At 40.5% G+C, this 24,087-nt stretch overlaps 1 protein-coding gene across 1 annotated transcript; it reads right to left on the reverse strand.

Moving 5' to 3' along the window:
• On the reverse strand, positions 1-24,087 carry LOC138362830 (vesicle-associated protein-like). Its single transcript, XM_069321398.1, has 5 exons — positions 23,973-24,087; positions 17,431-17,654; positions 10,466-11,805; positions 3,322-3,545; positions 1-161 (listed from the first exon to the last, which is right to left on the reverse strand). Exons 1-5 carry the CDS (start codon positions 24,085-24,087, stop codon positions 1-3), a joined length of 2,064 nt encoding a protein of 687 aa, XP_069177499.1.

Genomic DNA, 24,087 nt, shown 5'->3' on the forward strand with positions numbered 1-24,087 from the left:
CTAAGCGTACATGTAACGATCGTGCGGCGACAAAGAAAAGGAGTGTAAAGATGGAAGGTTTCCAAGCAACATAGATTTTAATCCCAGCCTGCCGGTCTGATAACGATGGTTCCCTGAGCCTCGAGTTGCCGGTATTTTATATGTAGGAGCATCATGGCTCCCTGCACAGGGGATTTCTTGCTCACTTAGCTTGCATGCTTTTATGTGTGTGTTCGTATTGTCATCTAATTGTGCATCCAGGATAGAATTTTAGCTCTTGAACCGCGCCTTTTTAACCGGTGATTGTGTTATGCGACAATTATTGATCTATTTATTTATCATATCTACTTTTGAAATTGTGAATTGAATTCGCTTCTACAATTTGGTTCATTCCATTTTCCTATTACTCGTACGCTAAAAGAAAATTGTCCAACATCTCCATGACTCCTCTGTTTCTCAGGCTTTCATCCTTTTCCATTTCTATAATTATTCATTGTGAGCATCTTTTTTTCCACTCTGCTACCCCCACTAAGAATTGTATAAATCTATCATGTCTCCTCTTTCTCATCTCACTTTTAGCGACATCATGCCTAACTTTTCAGTCTTTCATACACCATCCTTCACAATTCTGGGACGAGCCTCGTTGCAAACCCCTTGACTTTTTTTTATAGTTTTCTTAGGTATTTAATTTAGATCGGGCACCAGGATGGGCTGCATACTCTAAAACTGGTCTAACGTAGCTGCTGTACAGAGATCTAAATGTCTCCTTGTTCAGCTTCCTGAATAACGTTCTGACTTTTGCCATTGTAGAGAATGCTGATGTCATGGAATTTATATGTGCCTCTGGAATTTGGACTGGTGTTATATCCACTCCCAGTTCTGTTTCTCTTGTTATAGGGAAGTAGTTTTCCCTCATTGTGTATCGTCCTTCTAGTCTACTAGAACCTGTTTAAATTTCCTTTACCTGAAGCTGTTCGATGGGATCGAACCCACTACTGACCCATGAGTATGAGATGAGTATTTCGTAAAACTTGATTGTGGTTTTGGATAGTACCTTTTAAATTTCATGTAGGTCAGGAAGTATTTTTGGGTGGGATGCTTTAAAGCCCATCATGGTCCACTCGGTAGTGCAGGTGCCTGAGGAGTTCAGGGATGCAGGTTTGATCCATTGAACGGCTTTAATATTTTCCCATAAATATATCACTTTCTAGTGATTTCATTGTCACCTTACACTTGATAGTGTTGAAATCTAGTAGCCATTTCTCGGACCAACAACGCAGTGTATGTGTGTGTGTGTGGGTGTGGGTGTGTGGATGTGGGTGAACTACTCCTTTCATGGTCTAACGCCCTCTCCAACTCTCTCAATAGTTTTCTTTGATCTTGTCAATGTTTTTGTATATCGAGTTGTTTATCACTCCCTTTGGAAATTTGTGCTTTCTTCATTCAAAGGAGATTTTTAAACGTGACTTCATTGGCAGGGATTTAAGTTTGCTTCTTACATATAACGTGTGCGTCCTGTACACATGACTTGCGCATCGGAACATATGACATGAACGTTTGGTATACATGGTATGCGCGATCTGCACATATGACGTGTGTGTGTTTTTCATATATAACGTGCGCGTTTGTTACACATGTGGGACTTGAGGGCTTTCAAACTCCGGAAGGTTATTAGGGCCCTCACAAACGTTGCTGACCAACCAGCAAGTTTAGTTTAGTCCTGAAAGTTTATGTTCAGATCAAACTTTCAGGGTATATATACGCAGAGATCCGGACCACATCTCTTTGTTTACGTATAATCTGTGAATATTTTAATATATTTAGATATGGAAACAACATTCTTCCACACAATACTGGGGGGTACTGTTAGGTAAGATAGTTACTTTCTTACACTGTATTTTGACAAAGGCATTAATTCTAGTGATTAAATTGAAATAAACGGTTGCATTTTTGCTGACCAATTTACTGTAACTATCACGTGACAAAATACTCAACCTTTCACTGTGAGAATACAATCCCACATCAGTTGCTGGCAGCTTATGGAATTGGCCTCCTTAACCCCATTGAAACCAAAATAGATGTGAAAATTGTACTGTCAGAGTATCCGGGGTGAGGTGCATATGAATTTAAGTGCATACTATCTGCAGTGATATTTTTTCGAAACATTACCAAAAACAGTTCTTGAAAAATATGCGATAATTTATTTTAAAATAAAGCATAAGTTTGTACGTTTTAATAACTTCATGATTTCTTTTATTGCGGTTACAACAAGTATTTTTATGTTGACTGTTATCCAGTTAGCCTCGGCCGTACACAGGAAACTTCCAAAGTTTGAGTAAAAATTACTAATCACTTGAAATGCCAAACAAAGCCTAAATTGTTTTGTAAAGTCCTTTACGACCTAGATAAACTTCATGTTAGGGCTGATGAAGCTGTACTCTTTTATAAATATAAGTATGATAATTATATGTGTTGAGTACGTATTATATGTATGCTTTAAAAAAAGACCAACTGCTTAGTTTTTAAGTTTTATTAATATATTTGGGTCTCGAAGATTAGTGCATCAGTTTCTAAGCATTAGCTCTACTGAAGTCGTTAAGGGTAAACCATATTGCACCTTAGGAAATTTATTAGATAATCCAGTAATTAGTAAACGTTACCTGTACATTATATGAATTATTAATAGAAAGTATAATAATTTTCGAGCCAAATATGGTTTGAAAGTCCTTAAAACATTTTATAATTGTATGCAATTACCATGAGTAAGAGTAGATGGTAATATTTACTTCCTAAAATTGTTTTGTCACGGAAGCTAAATAATAAAGGTTCGCTCATAATCATTCCTGTTTAAAGAGCATAATTTCATATATCTTCTACACAAAATTAATTTGAATGAACGTGCTAGATGAACGTTTGATTGCAGATTAATATATAATTCATGTTCGATGTGTCTGTTTAATTTGTTTTTGACCAGGGATTAGGAATTAGTAACTTTAGGAATTAATAATTGCAAGAATTGGCAATTATATTGTACGAGATATAAGTAATTACGATTGGAATGACGAATGGATTTGTATATTTATTTTTTTGTATTCTTTTCTTGGACTCTGTTTAGCATTTAGTAAACGTTCACCGTATTTTCTTGAAATTATAATTTGTTAATTTGAGCAAAAAAGGTATGGCATGAAACTACACAAGTTACGTGGGAAAACGACAGCTAACTTTGTGATATACTGAAAATACTGTATATATATTTATATTACAGTATACTGTACAGGTATATATATTTATATTACCTGCATACTGTATATATATTTATATTACAATAAACTGTATATATACTGTTGATGCTGTCACTATCATTGTTGCTGCTGTTATCACCAATATTGCTGATATTATCACCAATGTTGCTGTTATCACCAGTGATGATACTGTTGTCACCAATGTTATCACCACTATTGCTGTTATCACCAATGTTGCTGCTGTTGTCACCAATATTGCTGCTGTTATCACCAATGTTACCGCTATTATCACCAATGTTGCTGCTGTTATCACCAATATTGCTGCTGTTATCACCAATGTTGTTATTACCAACATTACTGCGGTTATCTCAAATGTTGCTGCTGTTATCTCAAAGGATACTGCTCCTGTTATGCAGACGACCAGCCACAATAACGTGGCTGAAGATATGATAACCATACCTTCAGCCACGTTATTGTGACCGAAGATATAGTCATTATATCGCCAGTCACGTCATGTTTAATAATGGTCCTGTCGACTGTGTTAGTGGTCCATGTTTGATAATGGTTATCAAACAGGACCATTATTTTTGTTAACCATTATTTTAATGGTTAAATGGTTAACCATTATAATAATGGTTAAAAACCATTATTTTTTTATATAAAAACGACCGAAAAGTGGTCGTTTCTTCACTATGTTGATGAGTGGCTTGGTTATTATGCTGCTATCACCATTGATGCTGCTGTTGTTATCAATAGGGATCGTTTTATCAGCAGTAATATTGTTATCAGCAGTAATGTTGTCATCAACAGTAATTACGTTATTATAACAGTTCTTTACACTGTCGTCATCGTTGTTACCGGCTCCATAAGGACAGCTGCTTACAATGCTCACATCACACGTTCACACAACCGTAACCATTCATTATATAATTGTAATTCATTATACAATTATTATTCATGTAGTTAAATCCATTATTTAATTATTATATAATGTAATTCTTAATCATGTTGAATCATTATGTAATCTATTATATAATTGATTTCATTATATGATTTAATTTATTGTATAATCTATTTCATTATACTATATGTTTTCATATAATTTCGATTCATGATGTAATTTGATTCTTTATATAATTTAATTCATTATATAATTTTAATTATATAATTTAACTAATTATATCATTTACTTCATGCACATTATTTATGTTTACCTCAGTATATAATTTTAATTGTTTATTTAATTTAATTAATTTTATTACGTTAATTAATTATATAATTTCATTCATTGTATAATTTTAAGTGAATGATAACGACACAACTATGCGATTACGGACTCTGAATTAGCGCACTTGTATTGCGAGTGTAAGAGCCGGGCTCCTGGCGAAGAATACGGGTGTGGTTAAGGAGCTGCGGCTGGCTGGTGATGCAGGCCATTGTTTATAGTTGGTTAGCGTGTTGGGTCGTTAGCTGGTGGCTGTAATGGCCTCCCGGAATTACACAGTGACAGTGAATGGTTCAGATTATTGTCTTCTCTCCTGCGGGGGAGGAACTGTGTCGCACTTTGCTCACCTATGTCTTTGTTTGTATGTTGTATGTTTACGCTGTATGTTCTTGTTATACGGTCGATATGCGCATAATCACAACATAATTACTGGAGGGTCGATATGCATACAACGTCATCATCATTATTGCAAGATCGACATATCTTCCCTACAGTTGTTCGCGTTGAATAATTTTCCGTGACCATGTCTGGGACGATCACCTGAAACCACTTCAAGACAAGAATGTATGTCATCCTTCGACGTGATCGGGATAACATCACATAATGACCCCATAACCATGAGGCCACAAACAGAAACGATCGACTTGAATCCACCCTTACAAACATTGTCGCTTTAGTCGACAGGACAGCAAGTTTAAGTAGGATCGGCTTAAGAATAGCTTTATTAACATAAGCTGTCACCATAAACTTTAAGCCATTGTCATCCAGGGGCGATCGACAAGAGCCTATTCCGCAAGCACTAATGCCTCCACAGTCTGCAAATACGAGCATTTCCAAGAAAGATGGGCAGACTATCACCTCCCGGCCAAGTTCGACTTCAACGTGGTTCGACCAAGTTGAACCATCACCAAGTTGACCCCGTTCTCAGCACCATCAAGAGAATAGACATAGGGACAGCCGGCAGGAGAAGCGAGGATGAAGTGGGGACATGGGCCACATCCAGGACATCAGCGGTGTATAGATTGACTCGTAAATATTTTATGCATTCTTGCACAGGCCAATGGCAGGCTTCCGGCTGGGGACTTTGCTATACCTAGCTCCCCAGAGTTCGGGGGTGCTTCTGCTTAGGTGGTGCATGGTGGGGAGGTGAGTGGATCTGAGAGATGGAGGAACGGGGTCTGGAAGGAGGGTCTAGGTTTTGGTATGAAAGGATTTTTGAGGGGAAAGGAAGAGGGAACAGAGGAATATATTTATTAAGAGGGAGAAAAAGACCGAAAAAGGGTGGGGCCTAGGTTCGAATCTTAGGCTGGGTGAAGAAGAGGGAAAGCCTGGGTTCAAATCTTACACAGTGTGGTGAAGAAACAAGAGTAAGGCTTAGGTTCGAATCTTGGCAGGGGTGTAGCAATTTGAATCCCATTCGTTTTGTTTCTTTGACCCTGTGCACGCAGCAGTAATTAGGACCTGGGTATAAGTTGATTAATTGGACCGTGATTTGGGGAAAACATGTAAGGTTAGGCTGTACATTGAGTTAGAACGGGGACAGCTCTCAAACTCTTGATATCATGTATATACAAAGGGAGAGGCAGTGAGAGCGATTCTGTAAAATTTAAGCGTTCATTATAAAAGTTAATAAATGAATACCATCCGGTTACCCCATCTACTTTTGAAAAGTTGGAATGAAATTAGAATAAAACCTAAAAACTATATTTCCTGCAAAACAACGCATCTCATTATTCATAACGACGCACTAAACCAGCCGGAATGAAACCCACCACAAGATACTTTCGGGGATAAAAATATAAATGAAGAATAATTATCAGCTATAATACTGGACGTGCTGTAGTGAGGGTTTACCACCAGGGTTCTATAGACTCATGGCTTTGTCTGTATGTGTACAACGCATTGAGTTTGTATTTGAGTGCATCGGCGAGCGAGGGATGTAGAGCATGTGAGTTTACACGTGCTGTGTGTGTGTGTGTGTAATTACCTAAGTGTAGTTACAGGATGAGAGCTACGCTCGTGGTGTCCCGTCTTCCTAGCACTCTTTGTCATATAACGCTTTGAAACTACTGACGGTCTTGGCCTCCACCACCTTCTCACTTAACTTGTTCCAACCGTCTACCACTCTATTTGCGAAGGTGAATTTTCTTATATTTCTTCGGCATCTGTGTTTAGCTAGTTTAGATCTATGACCTCTTGTTCTTGAAGTTCCAGGTCTCAGGAAGTCTTCCCTGTCGATTTTATCAATTCCTGTTACTATTTTGTACGTAGTGATCATATCACCTCTTTTTCTTCTGTCTTCTAGTTTTGGCATATTTAATGCTTCTAACCTCTCCTCGTAGCTCTTGCCCTTCAGTTCTGGTAACCACTTAGTAGCATGTCTTTGCACCTTTTCCAGTTTGTTGATGTGCTTCTTAAGATATGGGCACCACTGTGTGTGTGTGTGTGTGTACTCACCTATTTGTGCTTGCGGGGGTTGAGCTCTGGCTCTTTGGTCCCGCCTCTCAACCGTCAATCAACTAGTGTACAGATTCCTGAGCCTACTGGGCTCTGTCATACCTACATTTAAAACTGTGTATGGAGTTGGCCTCCACCACATCACTGCGTAATGCATTCCACCTGTTAACTACTCTGACGCTGAAAAAGTTCTTTCTAACGTCCCTGTGGCTCATTTGGGTACTCAGTTTCCACGAGTCCCCTTGTTCGCGCGCGCGCGCGTGTGTGTGTGTTTTGCTACAGTATTATGTTTATGACCCTATCTACAATTATTAAACAAAATAAAAACACAGTATACAGCTCATGATTACAGTGTGTTCCAGCTGTGGTGCTTGGTGTAAGGGTTCAGGTGAGAGCTCGCTCGGTGAAGGGGTGGCTAGGGCATGACTAGACCCTACCATATGGTGCATGCATTGACTCATTGCTGTTTATTATTATTATTATTATTATTATTATTATTATTATTATTATTATTATTGTTATTATTATTATTATTATTATTATTGTTATTATTATTATTATTATTATTATTATTATTATTGTTATTATTATTATTATTATTATTGTTATTATTATTATTATTATTATTATTATTATTATTGTTATTATTATTATTATTATTATTATTATTATTATTATTATTGTTATTATTATTATTATTATTATTATTATTATTATTATTATTCAGATTATAAATACAATCTGAATATTGCTGTAATATTCTGTGTGTATTCCAAGTTACATTAGATAATACACTATTTCACTCTGAGAAACCGGAGTGAAGTTCAGTCCAGTCTAGAAAACCCTAGTCCAGGTTTAAGCCACAGAACAGGAAATATCAAATGATAAACCTGAATAGTAAACAGGCCTCACTTTAAATACTTGAAAGTTCCAAATGTCTTTACTGGGAATATTTAAAGTGAGGCCTGTGTACTATTCAGGTTTATCATTTGATATTTCATGTTCTGTGGTTTCCCCAACCCTTAAGGTTCTGACGTCTTGTCTTTATATCCGATAAATCTATGGAGTCTACTACCGCAATTTGACTTCCTAGTCCATTTAATTTCTATATAACTCTGACACAGGAGCTTTTTTTTTTTTTTTTTAGTGTATGTGTGTGTGTGTGTGAATGAGAGAGAAGGGGGAGAGGGAGAGAGAGAGAGAGAGAGAGAGTGAGTTTTGGGAATAGTGGCGTCTGTCAATAATAGTGAGTAATGCCCGTTTATGCCATAACGAGGTCTGCACATCTCTCTCCCTTCACAGTTACTCGCACCAGAAGACTTAGTAATTTCTTTCACGAGTGTCTCATAAAAACGTTACGCTCGCTCTAAGTATGTGCGTTTCTCTAGTTCTTTTTAACATTAAACCAGAATTTAGTTTGATCGCGGTAAATACTCGAGCAGTGCTCGAAGTCTTGATGGTGATGAGTATAAATATTATTTTGTAAAAGGCTAAACAAATGTAAGGTTGAAGGCCTCTTGCAAAAATTTTTTTTCTCTCTCTGTTGCTTCGACTCAATCCTTAAAAGTTCATTGCATTCCAAGATATTACATTTTATTATTGCTAGATGAACATTTTCGTAATTTCATTTTCGTTTTTGTGTTGCTTAAATTGTTAGATTTCCACTTATATTAATATCTTCCATTTGGTTTACATTTTATAATAAAAGCTTATTTGTTTGGTTATATTTGTTATATTTGTTTCTTGTTCGCAGGTTTCTTACTGATGCTATACACTTTCTTAATCTCTGATTTTCGTTCCTACAGAATCAAAATCATCATTATCACTAATTCTATTACGTGCAAGGATGACTTGAAAATTTTTCAATAGTTTGGTTTTACTTTAAACATGGATAGATAGGAACACAACAGCAGAAAAAAAATCATAAAACCTTCATCAAAATTTGTTTTTAATTGTTCAGCGATTGAGTCCCATACCCCATTATTTGGTTCACATCCTTTCCGCCCCCCTCGCCCCCGAAGGGGTGTGGATCCCCCCTTCCCCAGTTAAGAGCCCCCTGAGTTAGGTGCTCATAAAATATATTATTATATTAATGCATTTATTGTCAGTATTATGATTTTTTAATATGGTAAATTTTCTGATCATTTACTTGTGAGTGCTTTACCCCTGGTTATTAGGCCTTCCACGTCTTTTTACTCCTAGGGCATTCCTATGGAATTTTGGTTTAACTGTTTCGGCGGTAGTCCTATTTTTCGAATCTTCATATGAATCCACATCAATTAAATTTTTAGATTACTTCCTGTTCAGTATTACGTTCACTCGTCGCTTGCGAAAAATGTTCTGCAAACGATTTTTTGTGTCTATCCATCTCGCTGATGACTTTGTGCCTTTTGTTTTGTGTTTCACTTAGTGTTCAGCCTCGGAGTCAGTAATGGCTTAGGTGCGGGACTAACTCTACAGCGAAGGCGTGTGCCCAGCTGTGTAACTCCGCTCAAGGATCAATACTGTTCTGCATGGTGGTAGTGGTGGTCCAACAAGCGCCCTCGATACTCTCTCCTTCTCTTTCTCTCCGTCTTTTTCTCTACATCTCTCTCTCTACATCTCTCTCTCTCTCTCTCTCTCTCTCTCTCTCTCTCTCTCTCTCTCTCTCTCTCTCTCTCTCTCTCTCTCTCTCTCTCTCTCTCTCTCTCATTACACTACCTCTCACCGTTTGTGACACTGTGACAGGTGCTGTGTCTTTTCTCTGAATCAAGCACAATAGAAAATTTCCAGCTTTTACTTGATAACCTTTAAATTGTTTTCTACGTTTAGACTCGAGTTTTTTTGTTGGACATTTGTCTTTGTTAATTTGTTGTGGTCAGTCCAGTGCTATACTGCTTGTTTGCTAATTGTTTTCTTTTGTTTGTTGTTCGCTGATGCATTGTGTTGGTAAACGAAGTTGCTGATTTTTTAATGATGATAGTTGGCACAGTTTTTTACCCTCGGATAATTGAAAGCAGCTTTGTTACCTTAGTGTACCTTTCTGTATCATGTTATTACTCTACCCCCTCACTCGATCCCTAACCCCGCCCACTAGTTTGACCCCTAACCCATCGCCCTTCCCATCACCAGCCTTGTCATCCTGCTCATCACGCTACCTATAACCCGACCCATATCTGTCACTTATGCTACCCAGCATACTGCCACCAGACCAGTCCCAGAACTGATGGGTATGAGTTTTGAGGAAAGACTAATGGAGTTAATCTTCACGTCACCGGAAGAGATGATCACTACATACAAAATATTAAGAAGAATAACGGCAATCCAGAATAGACCATTTGGCATGGATATTATATGAATTGGGAGACACAAATGGAAATTAATTACCTAAATGAGCGACAGAAACATTATAAATTTGTTTCAGTATCAGGATAGTGAATAAATGGAATTCACTAAGAGGTGAAGCCGTTGAGGCTAACTCTGCTCACAGCTTTGAACGCAAATATGACATTCTAATAGACTCAGAGACCTGTGCACCGGTCGATTAAGTGTTCAGAAGCTGGACCCTAGAACCGTTTCTCGCCTCCCCGGCACGTTCAACTTGGTGAGTGTATCCTGCACATCACCCTGCACATCACCCTGCACATCACCCTGCACATCACCCTGCTCATCACCCTGCACATCACCCTGCACATCACCCTGCACATCACCCTGCACATCACCCTGCACACCACCCTGCACATCACCCTGCACACCACCCTGCACACCACCCTGCACATCACCCTGCACATCACCCTGCACATCACCCTGCACACCACCCTGCACACCACCCTGCACACCACCCTGCACATCACCCTGCACACCACCCTGCTCATCACCCTGCACACCACCCTGCACACCACCCTGCACACCACCCTGCACATCACCCTGCACACCACCCTGCACACCACCCTGCACACCACCCTGCACATCACCTTGCTCATCACCCTGCACACCACCCTGCACACCACCCTGCTCATCACCCTGCACACCACCCTGCACACCACCCTGCACATCACCCTGCACATCACCCTGCACACCACCCTGCACACCACCCTGCACACCACCCTGCACACCACCCTGCACATCACCCTGCACACCACCCTGCACATCACCCTGCACATCACCCTGCACACCACCCTGCACATCACCCTGCACACCACCCTGCACACCACCCTGCACATCACCCTGCACACCACGCTGCACACCACCCTGCACATCACCCTGCACATCACCCTGCACACCACCCTGCACACCACGCTGCACACCACCCTGCACATCACCCTGCACATCACCCTGCACATCACCCTGCACACCACCCTGCACATCACCCTGCACACCACCCTGCACATCACCCTGCACATCACCCTGCACATCACCCTGCACACCACCCTGCACATCACCCTGCACACCACCCTGCACACCACCCTGCACATCACCCTGCACATCACCCTGCACATCACCCTGCACACCACCCTGCACATCACCCTGCTCATCACCCTGCACACCACCCTGCACATCACCCTGCACATCACCCTGCACATCACCCTGCACATCACCCTGCACACCACCCTGCACATCACCCTGCACACCACCCTGCACATCACCCTGCACACCACCCTGCACACCACCCTGCACATCACCCTGCACACCACCCTGCACATCACCCTGCTCATCACCCTGCACATCACCCTGCACACCACCCTGCACATCACCCTGCACACCACCCTGCACACCACCCTGCACATCACCCTGCACATCACCCTGCTCATCACCCTGCACATCACCCTGCTCATCACCCTGCACATCACCCTGCACATTACCCTGCACATCACCCTGCACACCACCCTGCACACCACCCTGCACACCACCCTGCACATCACCCTGCACATCACCCTGCACATCACCCTGCACATTACCCTGCTCATCACCCTACCCCTTCACATTTCCCCTCACCTTTCCAATCTCCGGCACATTCTTTGCACCGCCATCTTTTACAGAGAGAAAATAGTCATATTATTTCTTCAAATTTGAAGACAAATTTTGTTGAGTGAATTTATAATTGCCCGATAGTGGAAGAGATTGCATAAAGAGAATGGAAGGGAAATAAAACCAACATGCATATATTTTATGGACTAGCTGACACCAGAGAAGGAAACGAAGCAAACTTACTAAGAGTGACGGTCGGTCAACATTGAATCAACGTTAATTAAAATTTTAATCAACGCTCATGACGATGATACGGCGTTGAATTGGCGATATTCTTGAATATTGTGCCCACTTGGTAGAGAAGCTGGATGTGATGAGAGTTGGGTCAAAAGATATCACCTTGGATATTTACAGGGTTAGATAGTACATTTACAAGTTGCCCTCTTACTGTACTGTTTTACTCGTGATAGCCAAAAAGTTAATTACCATCAGTGTGAAAAACAGTATGATACCTGTATACAAGAAGGTAATTTGACGAGGACATTGAATAATACATCCGCGCAGTGCCGTCTTTACCCATGGGCACACTGGTCAGGTGCTCAGGGGCCCCTGAGCAACGATTCCAGGGGGGCCCCACGCCCCCATGTGTTTACGAGAGACCTCTTGGCAGAGTGGATATTTAATCGACCTCTCGCTGGAAAGGCGTGAGATTTAAATCTCTTTGCAAGTTATATTTATAATATAAATAATTTGTTCATATCTGGCGTTAATCCTGCACTTTAGCGGACGGGCGGGTCCCATCATCTGGGTTGGAGCCTCAGTGTATTACTTTGCCTAGAGGCAACAATGCTGTTAAGACGGCCCAGCATTTGCGTCATTAACAGCCATTTTCTGCAAGACGTTCAGATGGGCAAGCTATGTCTTTTTTTTATTTGCCAGAAAGCATTCAACACTATTCCATGCTAGGGAAATCTCATATAAGCTTCATAAACAAAAACTGGTTTAAGTGAAAAGTGCTAGGGATGGGCGAGAAAATACCTTCGTGACAAGAAGCAGAGAGCCAGTAAGAGAGTGATGGAATCAGAATATCGAACTATCGTGAGGCAAGGAGCGCTAGAATCAGTACTCCAATATATACTATTTTGAATTGATGTCAACGACCTGACAAAAAACACTGGATAAGTTGGGAAGTTGGGTCCTTGCATGAACACGCACACACACACACACACGCGCGCGCGCGCACACACACACACACACACCGATTCTGCAAGGAAATATTGACCAATTAGAATGGATCATTAAAATAACATCTAGCATACATGTAAGCCAAGTTTTGGTGTCAGGTGTAAGTTTGTTATGCATACTACAAGGAGGTGCTATACATCAGCGGATATTAAGCTTTTCTCGTGTTACTCAACCAAGTTGGGTGCAGCACAAGTTCCCACCGTCAGTATAAATCACTGAGGGAAAAGTTGGGGGTCCCTGCATAAATCATGGTTGTTGTTGAGGATATATGAAGGGCTTTAAAACTGTCTCTCTCTCTCTCTCTCTCTCTCTCTCTCTCTCTCTCTCTCTCTCTCTCTCTCTCTCTCTCTCTCTCTCTCTCTCTCACTCTCTCACTCTCTCACTCTCTCACTCTCTCACTCTCTCACTCTCTCTCTCTCTCTCTCTCACTCTCACTCTCTCACTCTCTCACTCTCTCACTCTCTCACTCTCTCTCTCTCTCTCTCTCTCTCTCTCTCTCTCTCTCTCTCTCTCTCTCTCTCTCTCTCTCTCTCTCTCTCTCTCTCTCATATGTTCTTGAAATTATCCTATTGTCCTGGAAATACCAATGAGTAGGAATGAGAGAAGGAATAGGTATGGAGGATGTGGGGGTGGTAGGAAGTGTTCTTGGGGTGGGGGAGGAACGGGCATGGAAATGACGCTGATTTTATCTCGCTAAGCCAACATTTGGAGGCCAGTGTGTTTTCACGGAGGCGCCAGAGGCAGAATATTTGATCTTCCTCGTTCGCTGGTCGAGGCGTATGGACCTCTCATAGTAATGCCTCCCCATCCCCCATCCTCATTTTTCCACCGCCTGCACCCTTACCCGCTCCTCCCCATCTCCCTTACCCATCAACCCACTCACATCCCTCCCAGCATCCACACCTAGGGCCTCCATCCCCAATACCCGTTCCACGAGCACCAGCCAAGACCTGCTCGTGATAAAACGTGATATGCGACCAAGAAACCTTTACGCCACAAAATTTTATTTGCATATCGACCCAGCTGGATGGGTTTTGTTTGAATAGGGTTTGTCTTTGATATTAACCAGTTAAGTATTATCTAGTACCTTACGCCATTTAATGTCAATTCATTGACAACAGGACATAAACAAATATGATGTTGAAGAATTCGTTTTCGATATTTCAACCTTTCCTCTTATTGGACGCACTACATTTGTTACACAATCGATCCCGGCGTAAATATTGCGGTGGTTTAAGGAAATTAAAAGCACCCCAATGTTGACGCTTTATCATAGGACTAATGAGTATCGGCTCAGGTAGATTAGGTGGGTAGCCTAGATTTTGAGGTATCTCTCTTTGTTCAGAGAGTTTACAGTTGGAGTGCTCACTCTTGAATTGTCACTGTGTGACAGTTACCAAAGTTATCACATTGACATGAGGTTTATAGTTAAAAATGATTTTGTTGCTTATAATATATTTATATTTAATATATAAGAAATATTTATAAGATAATATATATTAAATATTTCTTATTTGTATATAAGAAAATATATTTATTTTTCACGTGTTCTGTTCTGGTGGTCCAAAGTTGATTGCACTGATGTAATACTACGTGTGTAAAGATAATTAAAGATAAATAATGCTGATTCAAAGACCATTTACATAAATTTGGAAAATAGAAAAAGTAAGTAATTATCCAAAGAAGGCACCAAGCCGGGGAGATGGAAAAAGCTTTCTTGTAATATTTACACTGAAATCATTGATAACTGTAGAATAAATGCAAACTATGCAAACCAAGCCTCGACGTATGCGAGGCTGGCTAACATCAGAACTGCCTTCAGGAACTTGTGTAAGGAATCATTCAGACCCTTGTATACCACATATATAAGACCAATCCTGGAGTATGCCGCCCCAGTATGGAGCTCGTACCTTGTCAAACACAAGACGAAGCTGGGAAAAGTTCAGAGGTATGCCACTAGGCTAGTCCCAGAACTAAGAGGCATGAGTTACGAGGAAAGGCTGCGTGAAATGCACTTCACGACACTGGAAGACGGAAGAGTGAGGGGAGACATAATCACCACATACAAAATTCTCAGGGGAATTGACAGAGTAGACAAGGATGGATCATTTTAACACGGGTGGTACACGAACAAGGGGACACTGTTGGAAGCTGAGTACCCAAATAAGCCACAGAGACATTAGAATTAACTTTTTCAGTGTCAGAGTAGTTAGTAAATGGAATTTACTAGGAAGTGATGTCTTGGAAGGTGACTCCATATACCGTTTCAAATGTAGATATGATAGAGCCCAGTAGGCTCGGGAATCTGTACACCAGTTGATTGACGGTTGAGAAGCGGGACCAAAGAGCCAATGCTCAATCCCCGCAAGCACAACTAGGTGAGTACACACACACACACACACACACACACACACACACACACACACACACACACACACACACACACACACACACACACACACACACACACACACACACATTCCCTCAGTAGGAAATAAAAACTATTTATCTAATAATTATACGCTATTCCTGGCGATGCAGTTATAGTTTACCATAGAGGAGATAGGTTATTGTAAATTAGTATTGCACTGGGGCCATTAGCTTTAATGAATGACAGAACCAATTTGTTGTATTAATGACATCTTTTTGGGTAGAGGGGTTGTATTACGAATATGGATATCATACTTTCAGTAGTTTGCCATTCCCTTTACGTTTATACCTTTTACTTATAATACCCATAAATTGAGTCTGTTATTGTAATTTTATATTCTTATATTTAAAACAAAAGGACGGAAGGAACCACATACCAACACAAAGTAATGCAGTTTTATTTCTAGAAATAATAAATGAACAAGATCAAGCTTTGTTCGTAAATTAATATTATTTTAGATTTTACTGTAAACTTCTCTTGACCTCTGCTGCAGTTTATTTAGATTAATAGTAGAGAAATACTCTAGTTCGGTACTCAGTAAGGTGGTGTATAAAGGTACTTAGTAGGCTGGTGTGGGATAACACTGGAAAGTGAGAAACATAGGAGAGAGGTCTCTGTAAAGCAGTAAACTGATACAGACTAATATTCAATTGAGATAGTCAACTAAGCCTAAGCCGCCGTGGATGATGAGTTATATCAGTGAAGGCTATGTATATCACACATGCGTTTATATGGCAGTACACCAGCTTACGTTCTCTCTCCCTTTTTTGCTTTTTCACTAAGATTAGGGTTCATAAGGGCAGTTAATTGACGTACCTAGTAACATTGGAACCAAGAGCTGTCATCCTACCTCAGATCATCTGAATCCTGCTCCTAGACACTCATTTATTTCATGAGAATGTACTTTGAAACTATCATAGGGACTATCATGTAAGGAACCTGAAAGTAGAGCTGTAATCCTGCCTCACCTCAATTGAAACCTATTCTTAGAGTCCCATTTATTTCATGAGCCTATTATATGCATCAATAGGAATATACTTTATTCATTAACAACCCTAGGTAACAATCATATGAGGAACAGACATATAAGAACAGTATCTAAGGATAACATATAAGTAGCATATAAGAATAAGGAACAGTTGGCCTGTAGCCAACTGTGTGCCAGAACCTTCATGTGATCAGCTGACCTGATCTCCCTTGGCTCAACCTGTTGAACGAACAAGTTCCAGATGCGAGTCAGAATAGGTATGAATGATCGCTGATGGAGTGATGTTCTTGAGAAAGGCAGTTCTAGCAAGAGACTATATAAGGTTGCTACGGGTGGCAATTACTGGTTGTCCATGGAGTTGGACCAGGTGTAGAACTTTGAGAATGTTGGCCGCGTGCATAACGGTAAGATCACCAATGTCACGCCCCCCCCCCCCCCCTCTCTCTCTCTCTCTCTCTCTCTCTCTCTCTCTCTCTCTCTCTCTCTCTCTCTCTCTCTCTCTCTCTCTCTCTCTCTCTTTCTCTCTTTCTCTCTTTCTCTTTCTTTCTTTCTCTCTTTCTCTTTCTTTCTTTCTCTCTTTCTCTCTTTCTCTCTCTCTTTCTTTCTTTCTCTCTCTTTCTCTCTCTTTCTCTCTTTCTTTCTCTCTCTCTCTCTCTCTCTCTCTCTCTCTCTCTCTCTCTCTCTCTCTCTCTCTCTCTCTCTCTCTCTCTCTCTCTCTCTCTCTCTCTCTCTCTCTCTCTCTCTTTCTCTCTCTCTCTCTCTCTCTCTCTCTCTCTCTCTCTCTCTCTCTCTCTCTCTCTCTCTCTCTCTCTCTCTCTCTCTCTCTCTCTCATTCAAATAGTCTCACAGACAGCCTCGCGTCGTGCCCGCCAATCCTTGAGATCAAAGACGGGGAGTTAATTCTGTTACGTCTAACAGCGAGAAATGAGTTTGAAGCAGCCCGAGTGAGATAATGATGAGGTCGAAGTTGGAGAACTTGGTCCCGATCTGCTGCGGGAACTGAAGGAGGAGGATGAGGAGGTCCCGTTTTGTGGCCACGATCGTAACTGTTCAGTGTTCCAAAACTTGGTGGTTCAGGAATGCGGTCGGAAGAACCGGTGGAGAAGGCCAAATGGTGTAGATTGTCGCAGGATGGGAGAACTAAGGAGAAATTCAAAGGGGAAAAGTGAGCATAAAGTCGGGAATTGAAGAGAGAAGTGGTAATTGAGTAACGTAATGAAAGCAGTGAAGTGATAAATGGGTAGAAAAGTGAAGAATGCTTGATGAGAGACGTTAAAGCGTCTGATGAATAGAGCGCCGAGGCTTGGAAATTTCTTGTGCTTGCATTGAGTAGAATTGTTAGCTACGGCAGCAAAGTTACGTGCTGCACGTAATGCTAGTACTGTAAGCTTGGAGTGACGGTACAGATGGAATACCATACACACATACAGTGTCAAATGACACTGAGTGTCATTACAAAAACACACAGTGTTTCAGTTACAGAGTAGTTAAATGGAATGCATTAGGTGATGGTGGAGGCTGACTCCATACACAGTTTCAAATGTAGATATGATAGAGCCCAGTAGGCTCAGGAATATGTACACCAGTTGATTGACGGTTGAGAGGAGTGACCAAAGAGCCAAAACTCAACCCCCGCAAGCTCAACTAGGTGAGAACACACACACATACACGGGGTCCAAGAACTAAAGCTCAATTCTGCATGCACAAATAGAAGATACCAGACGTGCATTCGAGCGCAGTAACGTTCTCTTATTCCGACTTCTCCTCTCTTTCGCCTGGCAAATAAATTTCCGAGAATTTATGTTATAGTGCTCTATGTCTGTCCTCAAAATGCTTACCGGACGCGTTAGTTTATTTTATATGGGTTTAGCCTTACTTCCAAGATGGTTTCTATTTTTGCTTGGCCTCTAAGACCTCCCCCTCTCCGCCCCCGAAGTGATTACGGAAGAAACTTTTTATTACAAGACCAAGTTAAGTTGAGGAAGCTAATGTATTCAGCGAAAAGATTAATAAATAAATAAATAAATGAATATATATATTATATATATATATATATATATATATATATATATATATATATATATATATATATATATATATATATATATGTCGTACCTAGTAGCCAGAACGCACTTCTCAGCCTACTATGCAAGGCCCGATTTGCCTAATAAGCCAAGTTTTCATGAATTAATTGTTTTTCGACTACCTAACCTACCTAACCTAACCTAACCTAACTTTTTCGGCTACCTAACCTAACCTAACCTATAAAGATAGGTTAGGTTAGGTTAGGTAGGGTTGGCTAGGTTCGGTCATAAATCTACGTTAATTTTAACTCCAATAAAAAAAATTTGACCTCATACATAATGAAATGTGTAGCTTTATCATTTCATAAGAAAAAAATTAGAGAGAATATATTAATTTAGGAAAACTTGGCTTATTAGGCAAATCGGGGCCTTGCATAGTAGGCTGAGAAGTGCGTTCTGGCTACTAGGTACGACACACACACACACACACACACACACACACACACATATATATATATATATATATATATATATATATATATATATATATATATATATATATATATATATATATATATATATATATATATATATGTATATATATATATATATATGTATGTTTGTGTGCGCGCGCGTGTGTGTGCGTGTGAGTGTGTTTGTGTTTATTTGTTTACTTGTGGGTACTTCCCTATCAGTTACTTCTAGGCAGTGAGATCGGTTTCTTTATGCTACGCCTCCTAGTCGTATATACCTGACGCAGGAATGTATGTATGTGTGCGTTTGTGTGTAAGAGAGAGAGAGACTGAGAGAAATACGTATGCAGTGTTTATAAAACAAAACAAAAAGTAGATCCGGAGTCAGTGCTTTAGTCAACCGCAGAGTTAGAACGGCGGGTCCAAAAGCTAACACCTCGAGCCTGCAGGCACAAATAGTAAATACACACCGAGATGTGCCTTTTCGCCTTGAGAAATAAATTCAATTGCGATCTTCTACGAATTCCACATTCGCGTCTCTTCCTGGATGATCCAATCTTTCCAATCCAATTATGTCAAGCCTAAACGCCCTTACAGCCGATCCTCCTTCCACTATGCCCTCATACACCCCAAGAGTCGGACACACTCGCATCCGAGGACTCTTACACCTTTCCCAGTCATCCAGCTTGTAACCCGTCCTTACGCCTCAATGATGCTCCTTCCCCGCATATTGACATCCCACATTTTTTGTTTAATCCTCATTTTTCTTTGTCATGCTCTCTATTGATCTTCATGGATATACTTCCGTTGTTGTGATATTTCTCTCCAATTTAGAGCTTTATAGTCATTTTATATGGTGTCTTCTCAACCTTTAAAATAAATTTAATTTATTATTTCGTTCCAGGAAAGATGTATCACTTTATATGAATTTCTTAGCAAACAAGGAAAATTTGATAAAGAATTTAAGAGATTCTGTCTCGTCTTTCCCTGTTTGATAGGAGATTGTGTCTCATCTTTTCCTACCTGCTATTAGCTTTTGTCTCATCTTCCTGGTTGCTAGGATCTTGTCTCATCTTCCTGCCTTCTGAGATCTGGGATCTTCTGTCTAATCTCTTTCTTATTAGCTGGAGTGTCTTATCTCATCTTTTCATGCCTGCTAAAAACGTTCGGTGCGTTTTTCTCTTCCCGTGAACTTGTTTTATCCATTGTTATCTAACACATGAATTTATCTCACCTCTTCTTCCTGAGTAGAGAACTTTATGCACTGTACCTTCCCTACCTGTGAACTTACTCCACTCTACTTTTTCCCGCTGGGAGCATTCATCACATCTTTTCCTAGGGTTACACCCGCCTTATCGTACATCGTTACAACATACACCTCCACTTGTCGCCAACGTTTCCTAGCGTTAAACTTCGCTGGCCTCATCCCTTCCTTCGCTGCAGGCCCCCGCTATGCAAATCCTTAGCCCTCTGCCACCAGGACGCGGGTGGGTCAATATCTTCACTCGGATATATAGTGCGCTGAGGTCTGGTCCTTAGGTCTCAATCCAGGTTATGTTAGTTTGAAGGGTGGAATTATGTTCATGCAGTTCTTTTGGGGCAGTTGCCCTTCGATGGTTATTAATTTGATGTTATTTATGATCATCAGCTTCTCTGGTGTTGTCTTTCTTACTGTTATTTTGAGGTTATCTAGAGATGATTTCGGGGCTTAGCGTCCCCGCGACCCGGTCCTCGACCAGGCTTTATTTTTGTTACACACCCCCAGGAAGCAGCCCGTATCAGCTGTGTAACTCCCAGGTACCTATTTACTGCTAGATGAACAGGTACATCAGGGTGAAAGAAACTACGCATTAGATAGTAGTGTTGTTTCCATGGAAGCATATAATTTAAAGCATTGTTAACGTGATTGCCGGAGTAATTGAACTAATCAACGCGGAAGCTGCAACTCAAGACCTTGAAGATGGGACGTATTGTTTGTTCAAAAGATAATGAAATAAACAATTATATAATATTCTCTAATTTCATTATTTATTATCGAAAAATTCCTCTTATACTCTCAATTGGTCCCCAATGTAAATATATTATTACTGAAGTCCCAGTCATCTACTCTCTCTCTCTCTCTCTCTCTCTCTCTCTCTCTCTCTCTCTCTCTCTCTCTCTCTCTCTCTCTCTCTCTCTCTCTCTCTCTCTCTCTCTCTCACTCTTGTCCCACCACTTCCCAACTCCTACTGCTCCTTCCTCTCCATTCGACATCTTCAATTACGGCTTTCACCTCAGCCTAGTAATCTCACTTCCCACTCCGCCTGCCTGGTGCACCAGCCTCGGCTGCTCTGCCAACTCTCCCATGTTCAGTAAGCAACTCCGTCCTTGCCTCAAAACGCTTCCTATTACTGCTCCAAAATATCTTCCTCTTTGTTAGCCTTAAAATTCTCTACTACTTCCGCCTCAAAATCACAATAAAGAGTTACAACATTATATTCCTCCTTTAATGTTATCTCCTAAACAGCCATTCATATATACATGTCTAATCTTAGCTCGAAACAATCCAGCGATCCAACATCTATTATGTTATCCGGTAATTTGTTCCAGAAATTAGACACCAATTGTCAAGCCAGTATACCCAGGTTTTCCTTCTGAATCTAAACTTATCCAGTTAGTAACCATTTGGTTGTTTTCTATTTGGTGTTGATATATTTATTTCCACATTATTATCTACACATTAACCTCACACATTACCCACACATTTGAAGCATTAAACTGACTTATTAGAACTATTAAACCTACATATTAGAAACACGAAACAAACGCATGAGAAATTTAAATATTACCAGCAACAATAACACCGCAACACCGCCTCGTGTATATACATCTTGCCACAACAGCAGCAGCAACAACCAGCACCGCAACGTGTATGTGTACATCTTGCCACAACAACAACACCCAGCCCTGCTGTGTGTATACATCTTGCCACAACAACAATAATAACAACCAGCACTGCTGTGTGTATACATGTTACCACAACAATAACAACCAGCACTGCTGTGTGTATACATGTTACCACAACAATTACAACCAGCACTGCTGTGTGTATACATGTTACCACAACAATAACAACCAGCCCTGCTGTGTGTATACATGTTACCACAACAATAACAACCAGCATTGCTGTGTGTGTATACATGTTACCACAACAATAACAACCAGCCCTGCTGTGTATATACATGTTACCACAACAATAACAACCAGCACTGCTGTGTGTGTATACATGTTACCACAACAATAACAACCAGCCCTGCTGTGTGTATACGTCTTGCCACATCGTTGACAGTATGATGTTTCCTCCATGGCTCCTGTGGATTAATTGCCTGTCATTCTTCTTCCACCATTTATCACTGTAAGTCAGTTCCACTTCGCTTGCTTTTTTGATTGGTGATATCTTGATGACTGTGTGTGTGTGTGTGTGTGTGTGTGTGTGTGTGTGTGTGTGTGTGTGTGTGTGTGTGTGTGTGTGTGTATCTCAACTCTGCTTCTCCAGCTGCTACTTAGGAAGTGCTATGTTTCACATTAATCATGCTCCTAGTATACATACTTATTAAGATGCTAATTGAATTCTCTACAGTGTCTTCTTGTAGTTCATTCCATTTGTTTGTGACTCTTACGCTGAAGTTCTTCCTGGCATGTCCTCTTTATCGCAGTGTTTCGATGTTGTTCAGTCCATTCATCTTCGGATCACACGGTGTCGAATAGCTCTGTTTCGTTTTCTGAGTATTCAAATGGGGTTTCCTGGCCGGAGCTACTTACTCTAGGGCTGGTCTTACGTAGATTGTACACATTATTCTGAAGGCATTGTCAAGGTTTCTAAAAGCTATCAGAACATTTGAAACTTTTCCATATGCTGCAACCGTAATTTTGTACTATATTCGCCCAGTGTCAAGTTTGGAGTAATTTTTGCAAAATTGCACATGATGCAAAAGTAGAGTGAGATGAATTGAAGAGAAAACTCAAAATCAGTACAGGGCGATTTTTATAAGACTTTCTATGTGGACGAAAACATGACAGATTGAAGTATCATGCTGACAGTTTTAGGGTTCTGAGTCAATGTAATGATAATAGAGGTAACTATATTTGTCATCCTGCAGCCCTTTTACTTGTTGCCGCACACCCTTTGTCACCTCGGGAAGTCTTAACAAAGAAGATACCTGGGAGCTAATATCACACTGAACTTGTCTCCTAAAGCCCAAATTAAAGTAATATCATCAGCGGCATATACAAGGTTGACCAACATATAATCGCCTTTTGAACTCTCATTTACTACCTTGTATATCAGAAATGTAAGATCAAATGTGGAGTATGTTGCACCAGCTTGGAGTTCTTATCTCGTTAATCACTAAACGAAACGGGGTAAAGTCGAAAGATTTATCACTAGATTAGTATCACAGTTGTAAGGCATGAGTTATGAAGAAAGTCTTAGGGAATTAAAAATCCTGTCACCAGAAGAAAGTCGAAAGGTGGGGCGACAGAATGAACATTTGCGCGATGTTTGGAATATATGATACACAGACAAGGGAAAACATATGGAGACTTAAGTACATAAATGAGCCACAGAGTTATTGAAAATAATTTTGTCATTATCAAAGCAGTGAGCATATGTAATCTCCTAATATGTTAGGTGGTGGAGGTAGGCTTCATTCACAGCTTCATATGAAACAAAGTACATCAGTCCATTGAAGTACGTGAGGCGGGACTAGAGAGTTGAAGCTCAATCCTTGCAAGCACAGTTACTTTACTACATCCTCACAACTCATGTTGTCTTATTTGCTCTTTTCTTTTGCACCCTTTCTCATACTTTACCTCACTGTCTGCGTTTGTTCACATGCTCTGTTTCACTTTTTCCCAATTTCACCAGTCTTAGCAACTCCTGGTTCCCTCTCCACATCTAGCCTTTGTTGTGTCGCTCTCACCCTCTCGCACACTATCACGCTCCCTAAACAATGTTTTCTCTTTCTCATTATGCTTTCCCAAGCTACTTTCGCGTCCCCTGCACTCTTCAAAGTCCTTGTTGGTCTCTTTATCCAT

This window comes from Procambarus clarkii, chromosome 9, assembly GCF_040958095.1.
Source record: "Procambarus clarkii isolate CNS0578487 chromosome 9, FALCON_Pclarkii_2.0, whole genome shotgun sequence".
NCBI classification, from domain to species: domain Eukaryota; kingdom Metazoa; phylum Arthropoda; class Malacostraca; order Decapoda; family Cambaridae; genus Procambarus; species Procambarus clarkii.

Excerpts from the sequence above, each read along its gene's own strand:
- LOC138362830 (XM_069321398.1), bottom strand. The coding sequence starts at position 24,087 with ATGGATAAAGAGACCAACAAGGACTTTGAAGAGTGCAGGGGACGCGAA. Across the intron at positions 11,806-17,430 it reads CTTCAAACTCATTTCTCGCT|GGTGATGTGCAGGGTGGTGT; the intron begins GTTAGACGTAAC and ends GGTGATGTGCAG. Across the intron at positions 3,546-10,465 it reads AAGTTGAACGTGCCGGGGAG|CAGCAATATTGGTGATAACA; the intron begins GCGAGAAACGGT and ends TGGTGATAACAG.